We start from the raw sequence: 12856 nt of genomic DNA on the forward strand, positions 1-12856 counted from the left end.
AGTGCATGCTAGGCAAGCACTACCACTAGGCCAAACTCCCGGCCCACGAACAAGAGTTTTTATGAGAATCACATATAATCTAAATTCCATAGATCCTGGAGACTCCAGAAAACTTGAAGTGGGGCTTGGCTCAAGGGTAAAGTGGTAGCCTTGAGCTGAAGAGCTCAGGGACAACGCCTAGGCCCAGAGGTAGTGTGGTAGCCTTGAGCTGAAGAGCTCAGGGACAGTGCCCAGGCTGAGTTCAAGCCCCATGACCCACCAAGAAAACCAACAATAACAACAACAACAACGCAAGAACCTGTTATCTTTCTGTTATTGAGTACTGGTTAAGTATGGGCAGGTAATGTCCAAATAAAAATATCTCAGTCTTATAGCTAAAGATTTGTGAAAATTTGAATTGCCTTTCTACATTGAATAACAGTATTGTATATCCCCCTTTTCTTCCTCTGCTTTTTTTAAAAGAAACACTGGATACTTTGGAAAAGTGGGTGACTGAAATCTTCTCTCAGATACCAAACAAGTAAGATGTTTTTTATAAATCCCACATCTTTCAATACCTTTTTCTGAGTCTCAAGGGCTATTTTCTTTTGTTCATTTTTTTTTAACTTAAAAAAGCCGGAAGTGGTGCTGAGGCTCAAGTGGTAGAGCTCTAGCCTTGAGAAAGTCCAAGGACAGTGCTCAGGCCCTGAGCTCAAGCCCAGGACTGGCAAAAAAAAAAAAGAGGTAGAATATATTTAGGCTCTTGTCTTGTGACAGATTGGGTGATAAAGTTTTGTTTTTTTAAAGGTTTAGTGTTTGGAATATGGAATATTCTTCCACATAAAAAGAAAAAAAAATCTCATAAGACAGTGGCTGACTTTCCATACTTCATGTAGTTGAACCTAATTATCTTTCATTAGATATTGTTGGTCTTATGGCTCAATTAGTAGAGCCCTGCTGTGAGCAAGAAAACTGAGAAACCCTCTGTTCAGTTTAGGATGCTATTAAATACATTGTCTTTAAATCCATCAAAATATTACAGATATTCTAAGTTCATCAAATATATTTTGTTTGGTTGGTTATGGGGCTTGAACTCAGGGCCTGGGTGCTCTCACTTAGCTATTTGCTCAAGACCAGCATTCTACCACTTTGAGCACATGCTCCACTTCCAGTTTTGTATATAAGAGTCTCGTGGCTTTGAACTTTGAGTGCTGGGCACAATTATATTTTTACTACAAATACAAAAATTTTACTCTAACAATTTTTTATTCTCAGTTTTCGTTATTTTACTAAAATGACAAATCAGTTTTTTGTACTTACATCAGGTGAGTAAACCCTAATAAATTCAATTTATCATTCTTATACATAATTATTAAACTTGTGAAGAAAAATTAACTTAAAATGTAGGATGATATGTAAAAACATCTGGTTGGTTATTATCTTGGCATTAAGTAAATTTTCAGATAATTAGTAGTACTTTTCACATATAAAAAGTAGTGAAAGCTGTGCTAAATTTATAGGGTTATTTTGTTTTTTATGTTTCTCATAAGAAGTGAGTAAGCTATAGAAACATTAAATGACAGATGGGAATGTCTTTGCCTGTGAAACTTTGCTAAGAAAATACACTGACTAGCCAGCTGGGTGCCAGTGACTCATGCTTACAATTCTAGCTCAGGAGTCCGAGATCTGAGGATCAGTGTTCAAAGCCAGCCCAGTCAGGGAAGTCTATGAGACTAACCCCCAGAAGACCAGAAGTGGCGTTGTGGTTCAAAGTGATAGAGCGCTAGCACTGAGCAAAAGAACTCGGGACAATGCCCAGGCCCTGAGTTCAAGCCTCATTAGTGACCAGAAAATAGAGGTGGGAAAAAATGATATGTCTATATCTGTCTCTCCCTCTCTCCCTCTCTCTCTATAGATATATATATATATATGTATATATATACAGATATATCTGTATATATATATAGATATATCTGTATATATATATACACACATATATCTGTATGTATATACATATATATATATCTATAGAGAGAGGGAGAGACCAGAGGCATTTCATTAAGGTGTTTTGGGGCTTAAACTCAGGGCCTGGGCACTGTCCTTGGACATTTTTTGCTCAAGGCTAGTATTCTGCCACTTGAGCCACAGCACCACTTCTGACTTTTTCTGTGTATGTGGTTCCAGGGAATCGAACCTAGGGCTTTGTGCATGCTAGGTGACCACGCTACCACTAGGCCATGCTCACAGCCCTAAAGTCTTTTTTTTTTTTAGCCAGTCCTGGGCTTGAGCTCCGGGCCTGAGCACTGTCCTTGGGATTGCTCAAGGCTAGCGCTACTACCACTTGCGCCACAACACCATTTCTAGCTTTTTTCTGTGTGTGAGGTACTAAGGAATCGAACCTGGGTCTTTGTGCATGCTAGGCAAGCACTCTTCCACTAGGCCAAACTCCCAGCCCCTTCTTTTTTTTTTTTTATTAAAGAATTTATTCACATTGATTTTTACATCATATTTCAAATGACATGTTTAACAAACAAGTATTCAAGAAGGGAATCTCTATATACAGTCACTGGCACTTAGTTTTTAGAACATAATCAAAATTAGGCTAAGGGTTTTTATATCATAGATACATATTAATTTATGAAATAAAACATTATGTCTATAGAGTCATAGCCTAAAGACTTTTCTTAAATATTACGTATTAAGCTGGGTGAGGTGGCTCACACCTGTAATCCTTAGCTACTCAGGAGGCTGAGATCTGAGGGTCAAGATTCAAAGCCAGCCTGGGCATGAAAGTCAATGAGACTCTTAATTTCAATTAAAAGGCTAGAAAACCAGAATTGGCGCTATGGCCCAAGTGGTAGCATGTTAGCCTTGAGGTGAAGAGCTCACGGACAATGCCCAGGCTCAGAGTTCAAGCCCCACAACCAACCTTCCCCCACCCCCCCAAAAAATTATTTGAGGCAATACTGATTTGTACTGATCTTTGTTCTTTTTGCAAACAATTTGTAAAATTGTTTGAGGGACAAAGTCATTAAAATACCACATTACCTAATGTAGTGTTTTATACCTGCCTACTCCATATATATATTTGCTTTTTTTTTGGTCGGTTCTGGGGCTTGAATTCTGGGCCTGGGCACTGTACCTGAGCTCTTCACCTCAAGACTAGCGCTCTACTCTTGGGCCATAGCGCCATTTCTGGTTTTTCGGTGGTTAATTGGAGATAAGAGTCTCACAGACTTTCATGCCTGGACTGGCTTTGAACTACCATCATCAGATCTCGGCCTCCTGAGTAGCTAGGATTACAGGGGTGAGCCACCAGCACCTGGCTGAATTTTGAAAAGTGTAACTTCTAGTTGAAATGACTTTTTATAGACTGATAGAGGCAGTAAATATTGGGAAAGAAGGCTCCGTTAGTTATCTAAGTTACTAACACATCTTGGTTTTTGAGGCTGAGGTTAAGAGTAGGATATACATAGTGGGATTTTTTGCAGCTTCCTTACCATTTATTTGCTCATGCTTAGAATGCTTTCCAGCTAGCAGTGTGTAGAATCAGTATCAGACATTTCTAATGATATGTTTGGCTAATTAAATATTAATGTGTTTGTTTTATTTTCAGTGGGTTACCCAAACCAAACTTTGGCCATTTAACGGATCCATTTGACACACCAGCATTTAACAAACTTTATAGAGGTTTGTGAACTTAAGGTTTAAAACTATGTGAAATAATGTTAGCAAATTCTCTAAAACTTGGTTAAGATCACCAGTTTTCTTTGAAAATGTTAACACAACAGAAAATGTAACTATTGAAAAGGGAGTATGTGAGCTATTGAGATCCAATCAGTGATAGCTAGCAGGCCACTGACAAGATACAGGTTGTTGGTTGATTCTGGCATCTTGATTTACCTTCTTGATTTACTTTCGTTCCCTTTGTTCCTCACCTTTTGTATTCTTTTTTTATATATTCTGCTCTTGTTTGCATTTAAAGGAGAAAAAAATAGATAACACTGTCAGTTATATTCTTTTATTATAAAATTGTTAACTAAATGAGAATGACCTTAAAGTCATTTGGAGATAGCGATCAAATTGGAGATAGAGAGCACTTTTTTTTTTGCCAGTCCTGGGGCTTGAACTCAGGGACTGAGCACTGACCTTGGGCTTCCCCAAGGCTAGTGGTTTACCACTTGAGCCACAGTACTACTTCTGGCTTTTTCTATGTATGTAGCTCAAGGAATCAAACCCAGGTCCTTGTGCATACTAGGCAAGCACTCTATTGCTAGGTCAAATGCCTGGCCCGAGATCTCTCTCTCTTTCTCTCTCTTTTTTGTGGATCATGGGGCTTGAACTCAGCCTGGGCACTGTCCCTGAACTCTTCAGCTCCAGGCTACTACCCTACCCTGAGCCAACCCCCCATTTCCCATGTTCTAGAGGTTAATTGGAGATGGGTCTCAGGTTTTTTTGTGCCTGGGCTGGCTTTGAACCTTGATCCTCAGATTTCAGTCTCCTGAGTAGCTAGGATTACAGGCTTGAGCCACTGCGCTCGGCCTGAGATCTCTTTTTGAAAGATAACTTTATTTTGATTATTTATTTAAATTACATTTGTAGGTAAAAATACATTGCAATTGAAATAGCCTTCTCAAATGTTATTTTTTTATTTAAGTAATTATATGATTCTCTGGGTTATGAAATAAATTATCCTCATGGCAACCTAATTTGTAAGTTGATAATAAAAGTAAATTATATGAATAAATATATATTTGCAGTTTATTATTCAAACCTCACTAACTCATCAGCAGAAAATTCGATCATTTCAGTAATTGAATGTATATGTCCTTTACACTATGACAGCCATCAGTTTTCATTCATGTTACTTTCCATTTGGAATTGTATATATTATGAAAGTTATATTTGTAAAAACAGGAAGGTAAAATACATGTAATAACTTGATGTTTTTTTTTTTTTTGCCAGTCCTGGGCCTTGAACTCGGGGCCTGAGCACTGTCCTTGGGCTTTCTCAAAGCTAGAGCTCTACCACTTGAGCCTCAGCACCATTTCTGGTACTGAGGAATCGAACCGGGGTGTTTGTGCATGCTAGGCAAGCACTCTTGCCCCTTGAGGTTGATTTTTTTTTTTAACACTTAAATATTTAGAATATGGTAGGAAGTCCCCAGTTTTAAATCTTGCACTGAATTTCACAAACATTGAAGACAGCTCTGCAGTGAGTCAGGTCCATCTCCATAGCTTTGGCAATATTATTTCTTTTTTCTTTTCTTTTTTTTTTTTTGCCAGTCCTGGGCTTGAGCTCAGGGCCTGACACTGTTCTTGGGCTTTCTCAAGGCTAGAGCTCTACCGCTTGAGCCTCAGCACCACTCCAGCTTTTTTGTATGTATGTGGTACCGAGGAATCGAACTTGGGCCTTTGTGCATGCTAGGCAAGCACTCTACCACTAGGCCAAATTCCCGGCCCTAATATTATTTCTTTTCTTTGGTCTTGAGCATCAATACTCCAGGGCCTTGGACATTCCAAACATGTATTCTATCACTAGTTTATACCGCCAGCTCTCAATAACACTATTTTTATTTTAGTTATCATATACATTGATAGATCTCTAGGAAATTTTACTATGGAAGAAATTTTAAGCAATTTCTTATCTACCCCCCCCCCCCCCCCCCCGCCAGTCCTGGGGCTTGCAACTCAGGACTTGGGTACTATCCCTGAGCTTCTTTTGCTCAAGGCTAGCACTCTATCATTTGAGTGCTAGCTTTTTCTATCTGTGGTACTGAGGAATTGAACTCAGGGCTTCATGCATGCCAGGCAAGCACTGTACCTTTAAGCCGCTATTATATTCACATTTATAATATATACATCCTCTACTATAAGTACACAATGAGTTTTTATGCAGTTATAATTTACATACCAATTTGCTCATACTATTGGAGAAACATTGTTAATTTACTATTTTTTGGTGTGTGTGTGTGTGTGTGTGTGTATTTGGTCCAGGGCTTGATCTCAGGCCTAGAGCTCTTGCTTGGCTTTTTCACTCACACTTGGTACTCAACCACTTGAAGAACATCTCGAGTTTGGCGTTTTGCTGGATAATTGGAGACAGTCAGGGACATTCCTGCTTGGGTTGTCTTTGAACCTAAACCCTTCTTGTCTCACTCTCCTGAGTAGCTAGGATTATAGGCCTGAGCTACTGGCCCCAGCTTCTTTGCTCTTTTTAATTACAGATTTATAGATTTATATATCATAGACTTATTTCTCTTTTGTATTACATCTTCTTTACTCTTTTGTCCTATTTCCCTTTTCTTCCTTCCCTTCCTCCAATCAGTAACTGTTGTAAGATACTTTCTACTGTTCTATTAAGATGACTTCCAAGAGACAGATTGTTTTCTATTGTGTTCTTGTTTTAGATTTTCTATGCATAGACGTATAATATAATAGCATAAGGAAGAATATTAGAAGTACTTTACCCAGTGCATTTATTTTACCTTGAGAAAACAGATTCATAAAGATTGAAATACAAGTGTATGTGTGTGTGTGTGTGTTTTTTCAAGTCATGTAAGCATACATAGCAAGAAAATGGCAGGGCTAGATTTTTGCCATGGATCTTTAAGCTCTTAAAGAAGAGATTTATCATTTAGTGGTATTTCGTGTTTTCATTGTTCTTTTATTCCAACGTTATCTGTAGAACCAAATAAAGAAATTTATAGATTGCATTATTCAAGTTAGAAAATTGGCAACTTGACATAATAAATGCATTTTTAAACCTTTGTACTTTTAATGGAGGATGAACTATATTTAAGATTGTTCTTTTAATGTAGTAAAACTTGTAATGAAATACTTACATCTGTTCTTGTGGAAAATATTTTTGTTCAGTTATTCCAATCAGAAAAATCCACGCTCTGACCATCACATGGGCACTTCCTCCTCAACAGCAACATTACAGGTAAGAGTTGAAGGAAAAGTTTATTTTATTAGATACTTAATAAGATTTGAATATTCAAGCATGCTATATATAAATCGTTTAGGTTTTGGGGTTCTGGATGTATAAACACGGGTGTTTGGTAACCTGGAACTTACTTACTCTTGAAATTTTCAAATATTGGTCTGTATTTTATTGTCTTTTTTGAATTTAAAAATAAATTAAGTAGTTATTTCTCCTCAACCTTTGAAATTATTGACTGAATCTTAAATTTTATTCATTAGTGTTTTTAGTACAAAAATTAGCTTACAGTTTTGGTTGTTAAAAAGTCAAGTCAAATAGCGTAAGGCCTGAGAGCTTACTTAAGTGAATTTAGGCAGATTTGATGTGAGTATATATATATATTTCAACTTATGTATATATGGACAATATAGCTTAGGCTAAGAAGGTTTTTTTTTTTTTTTGTTTGTTTTTTGGTGAGTCTTGGGGATTGAACTCGCCTGGGCACAGTCCCTGAGCTCTTCAGCTCAAAGCCACCGCCCTACTTTTGAGCCAAGTACCACTTCTCATTTTCTAGAGGTTAATTGGAGATGAGACTCTTTCCTTTTGTGTCCTGGGCTGCCTTTGAACCTTGATCCTCAGATCTCAGCCTCTTGAGTAGCTGGGATTACAAGCATGATCCACTGCTCCAGGTAGGCTAAGTAGTTTCTAATAAAACATCAGTTGATGCCTAAAACTGCTTTATTACTAAATGCAGGTGAATTGACAAAAATTGTTTCTTAGAAAAACTACCAGCAAAATAAAAATATTAGGACATGCACACATAAGAAGAGAAGGAAAGCTGGGCACTGTGGCTATTGCCTATAATCCTAGGATTACAGGAAATCGAAGGATCCTTAGGATCACTGTTTGAAGCCAGCCTGGGCAGAAAAGTCCTTGTAACAAGTGGTAGAGCATTAGCCTTGAGCAAGATTAGCCTTGAGCAAGAAAGCTCAGGGGACAATGTTCTGGCCTTGCATTCAAGCCCCTTGACCGACCAAAACAAACAAACAAAAAAAAGGATACAAGTCTTCTTTGAGTTCAATAAAAAATGTTTTAAGTGCACACATACATTTCAAACATGTTTCCTAAACTAACAAAAACATGTCTTTCTAATGAGAAAGAAGAGAAACTTATTTGTCTGCTTGCTATTTGGTACAAGAATAATACAGGTAAGCTGGTGCGATGGTTTACACCTCTAATCCTAACCATGCCCCTGGCCCCTAAATTAGTTTTTTTAAGGAACCATATTTTATCGTGAAGAAATATCCCTGTAGAGTTCCAAATACTGTGCAGTCCCTCCAAATATACTACAGTGGGCTTTGTTTAGATGGAAATGTGAATGGCTGGGTTCATAAACTTCCTTATACAGCCATGCCCATCTTTGTATACATGTAATTCAACTCATATTCTACTCTATGTTGTGTGAGCTTTGACAATTACTTAAAGAGTTAAAATCATAGTATTGGCTCTTGATTTTTAAGAGCATTTCAAGATGGTAGACTTGGTGGCAAGTACCTATAGCTCTATGTGCAGTACAGGCTGAGGCAGGAAGTCTGGTTGAGGTAGGAGTTTGACACCAAACTGAGCAAAATCTGATTTTTTTCCCTTCCCTTCCCCTCCCCTGCTCTCCCTCCTTCCTTCCCTCCCTTCCTCCCTCCCTCCCTTCCATCCATCCATCCATCCATCTCTTTCTTTCAAGTTCTGTAACCTAATTTGATTTTCTAACTTTCTTTGTGTATCTTAGCTTTGGTGGAAATACATTTTCAAATAAAATTTGGTAGGATTGTTTTATTCAAGATCCTAGTTTATTTGAAAGTAGAACAGATTTGAAAGTAGAACGGATTTGTTTTAGAGTAACTTATCAAAAGATCCCCATGTACTGAAAGGTTTTATTGTAAAGCTTTTGTCTACAGACATTGATTTGTATCCTTATTAAGTTCCAAAATGATACCTGAATTACTTTCAATTTGAAAGATTTTGCCATGAAAAGAGAAGTTTGTTTTTCAAGGGAAATAGTCTTAAATTTTGGTTTAAAATTGTTGTGATTCATTGGTTTCAGGTCAAGTGGTTTAATATTTTTTTTTTTGGTCCGGGTATTAAGTTCATTATAATTTTATGTTTGTAATTAATTTAGGGGATTTGTAAAGAGAAGCTGTTAATTATGATCTAAAATCTTAAACTCTTAGGAAATACTTTCTAATGTAAACCTTGATTCTTTTAATTTCTAACCTTTAATTTTGTTTTTTTCTTTTAAGAGTAAAGCCACTTCATTATATTTCCTGGCTGGTTGGACATGAAGGCAAAGGCAGCATTCTTTCTTATCTTAGAAAAAAGCAAGTATTCAACTATTATGTGTTTTTAGTATGGCAATCTCTGAGAAATAATAGCCAGTAAATATTACATAATTTTTTTTTTGGTTTAACTACTAAGTGGTCCAGAATCAAATTTTGTAGGTTAATTATAGTCGTATTAACAACTGCTAATGGGTATATTGTTTTAATGGCTGCATTATATTTTTGTATTTCCTCACAAGCTATTTTTTAACACCTGTTGAAAATAAGTACACAAATTTTAAAAAATCATTAATGCAACCAGTAGATTCCTGAATTAAATTATAGTTCTTTTTCTTTTCGTTAGCTTACATTAATTAGTTAGAGGTAGATTTCATGAAAAGTTTATTCCTAATCAAGAATTTGAATTTGATAATAATAAGGAAGTTATTTAGATGTTGTGAATTTCCAGACATCCCAACTCAAAATGTGGACTTTAACAAAAAACATGTGCAAGTATATGTGAAAAGTATATGTAGCTACATTAGCAGAGTATATTTAGTACATTTAAGTACTTGTTTAAGGATCTGAAGTGAAAAATGGAAATATAAATTTAGAATCAAGTTGAAAACATTAGAGTAATTTTTTATTTGGTTTTTCTATACATTAATTTGAGAATGGCAAGATAGATGAGAAATGCAAAGAACAATTCAAGATATTGATGTGTTCTGGAAATTCAGAGAAACAGGGTGGAGTTACTAGACTACATTGTACGATGCAAAGTGTTTGATGATCTTTATGGTTTCTTCTGGGAAACAGCAAAAATGATAAGTGCAATGTGTCATGGCAGCCATACATTAATATTTTGTGTTATTTTCTTCAATAAGGATTGCTCTAATTTCATAAAACTGCTCTGTTGAACAAATAAAGATGGTTGTTATTTCCTCCTAGTGAAGGCTGTCATCTTTTCCCAAATTTGAAGCAGTTTCCTGAGAGGACTTGTGCTTTTAAAACCTGCATTTTAGAACTAGGATATAGTTTAGTGGTGGTAGAACAGTTGTGTAGCACCCATGGGACTCTGGGTTCAATCCCAGGCAATACAAAGACAATCAAACAAAACTGTCATAAAATCTGCATTTTAAAACATATTGTTGGGCTGGGAATTTGGCCTAGGGGTAAGAGTGCATGCCTAGCATGTATGAAGACACAGGTTTGATTCCTTGGAACCTCATACATAGAAAAAAATGTCAGAAGTGGTATGTGGCTCATGTGGTAGAGTTCTATCTTTAAGAAAACCCAAAGACATAGCTCAGGCTCTGAGCCCAACACAAGTCTTTTGGGAAGTGAGAGCTCAAGGCCCTGAGTTCAAGCTCGTGTGTGCGTGTGTGTGTGTGTGTGTGTGTGTGTGTGTGTGTGTGTGTGTGTGTGTGTCAGAGAGACAGAGACAGAGAGAGCACATACCAGTGTAGATCAAGCTGTAATCCTAGCTACTCAGGAGGCCAGGAGGCTGAGATCTGAGGATCATGGTTTGAAGCCAGCCCAAAAATTAGAAGTGATGCTATGGCTCCAGTAGTGGAGTGCTAGCCTTGAGCACAGAGAGGCTCAAGGATAGTGTCCAGGCCCTGAATTCAAGCTCCATAGCTGACCAAAAACAATGACAACAACAAAAACCCTCAAATCCCCAAAACTAATTGTTAGAAAGTATATATTTACATAAAAAGCTGAAGTTCCCAAACTTCATATAGGAAGCCTATCTGTTTTGTTCATATTAAGGATTTGTAGACTATCAATCCAGAGAATATTAATCGCATTAATTTCCCCAACTACAGGTGCTGGGCTCTTGCATTGTTTGGCGGAAATGGTGAAACAGGATTTGAACAAAATTCTACTTATTCAGTATTCAGCATTTCTATTACATTGACTGATGAGGGTTATGAACATTTCTATGAGGTAAATAATTAAAATGGAGTTATTTTTCTTTTATATAGGTATTATTTCATTAAGTGAAAGATTAATACTGAGATCCTTTGTTTTCAGGTTGCACATACCGTTTTTCAGTATTTAAAAATGCTGCAGAAGCTCGGTCCAGAAAAAAGGTAAATTTTTTTTTTTTTTTTTTTTTTTTGTAGGTCATAAGGCTTGGGCACTGTTCCTGAGCTACCCTTACCCTTGAGCCAAGCCCCACTTTCCATTTCCTAGAGGTTAATTGGATATAACAGTCTCAGGTCCTTTTGTGCCTTGGCTGGCTTTGAATCTTGATTCTCAGATCTCAGCCTCCTGAGTAGCTAGGATTACAGGCATGAGCCTGTATATTGGTCTAGCTAATATACACTTCTTAAAATGAAGCCAGGAATCAATACTTTTTCAGGCTGATGGTACATGCTTTAGTCCTTCAGTATGGGATTTCAGGCATTTCCTACTCTGTTTCTTTTATTGGCTCTCTATCTTCATCCCTCTGTATGTGAATGTACACTAAGGTTTTATATTTATTTAGCTAATCCCTTTGTTTTTATGCTGTTCTTTTCCTTATTGATTTTTCTAGTGAAAAATTTTAATGAATCTTCTAGTTATCGTTGCTTTTTTTTTTTCCACAGAATTTTTGAAGAGATCCAGAAAATTGAAGATAATGAATTTCATTATCAGGAACAGGTATGAAAGTCAAATTCTTTTTGAGTATTATCTGTGGCTAAGTTGAAACTGTTGAGGACATTGTTCCTCTTTTTTGGAAGTGTCACTGGAGTTTTAATTCTGCTGTTCTCTGTCACATGAGTCTAACTGTGGCATTGAGGCTGTCTGAAAATTAACTCTTATGTTTTAAGTATTTATATTGAGCTACAATGACAGGATTAGGCAGATGACAGTCATTTATGTGTGTAGTCACTTATATATGTAATCTGTCTTGCCTGTCATTTTGATAACTATTCATGTAGAGTTACGATATATTTGGTTAGGAATTCAAATATTATGAGGACATTGTATAAAGTAATATATAGTAATCTTAATGTATCGTGTTAGAAATACTGAACTTTGAACTTGGAAGTGAACTGGGATCATTTCCCTTGATTGATATAGAATGAAGAAGTCATGAATGTGGTAAATTTGAATTGAATTTACTCTCAGAACATAAGGTTTGGGTGCACATAGTGGTTCACACCTGTAATCCTGGCAATTCAGAAGGCAGAAATCCAGGAGGATAGCAACTTGAGGTCAGCCCAAGAAAAAGTCCAAGAGTCCCTATCTCAACTAATAAAAAGCTAGGCTTCTTTGCTTTGTTCACAGAAGAGTAAATAAGATTAAGATTCCAGGCCAGACCAAGAAATAAGCAAGATTTCACTTGGAGAATAAAAGCAGTAAGGGCTCAAGAGGCAGTAAGGGCTCAAGAGGTAGAGTGCCTGCCTAAGATGAGAAAGCATTGATATTGATTTCAATCTCTTCTACTACCCAAAGCTCTAAGTACAAACATAGAAGTATAGCTTGGACAAGATTTGGTTATATGCTTGTAAAAAAAAGAATGTAGGAAAGCATAACATTGAAAGGTAAAGAGTGTAGTTTAGAACAGAGAGGTTTGTTTTGGTTCTAATATGGTTGTGCTTTGGGTCTCTTTGAAGACTTGAGTCCTGTAGACCACTCCTCAGAATAAGTAC

At 36.7% G+C, this 12856-nt stretch overlaps 1 protein-coding gene across 3 annotated transcripts in view; it reads left to right on the top strand.

The window, feature by feature from the left end:
• The window catches only part of Nrdc (nardilysin convertase), a 56354-nt gene that overhangs the window by 24963 nt on the left and 18535 nt on the right, over window positions 1–12856 (top strand). For all 3 annotated transcript variants that reach the window (XM_090334851.1, XM_090334852.1, XM_090334853.1), the window contains 7 exons: window positions 463–520; window positions 3596–3669; window positions 6855–6924; window positions 9198–9275; window positions 11042–11162; window positions 11250–11308; window positions 11807–11861. In XM_090334851.1, coding sequence (XP_090190977.1) covers window positions 463–520; window positions 3596–3669; window positions 6855–6924; window positions 9198–9275; window positions 11042–11162; window positions 11250–11308; window positions 11807–11861 — 515 coding nt within the window. The remainder of the gene's footprint in view (window positions 1–462; window positions 521–3595; window positions 3670–6854; window positions 6925–9197; window positions 9276–11041; window positions 11163–11249; window positions 11309–11806; window positions 11862–12856) is intronic.

This window comes from Megascapheus bottae, chromosome 6, assembly GCF_031878675.1.
Source record: "Megascapheus bottae isolate mThoBot1 chromosome 6, mThoBot2.hap1, whole genome shotgun sequence".
In the NCBI taxonomy this organism is placed as follows: Eukaryota; Metazoa; Chordata; class Mammalia; order Rodentia; family Geomyidae; genus Megascapheus; species Megascapheus bottae.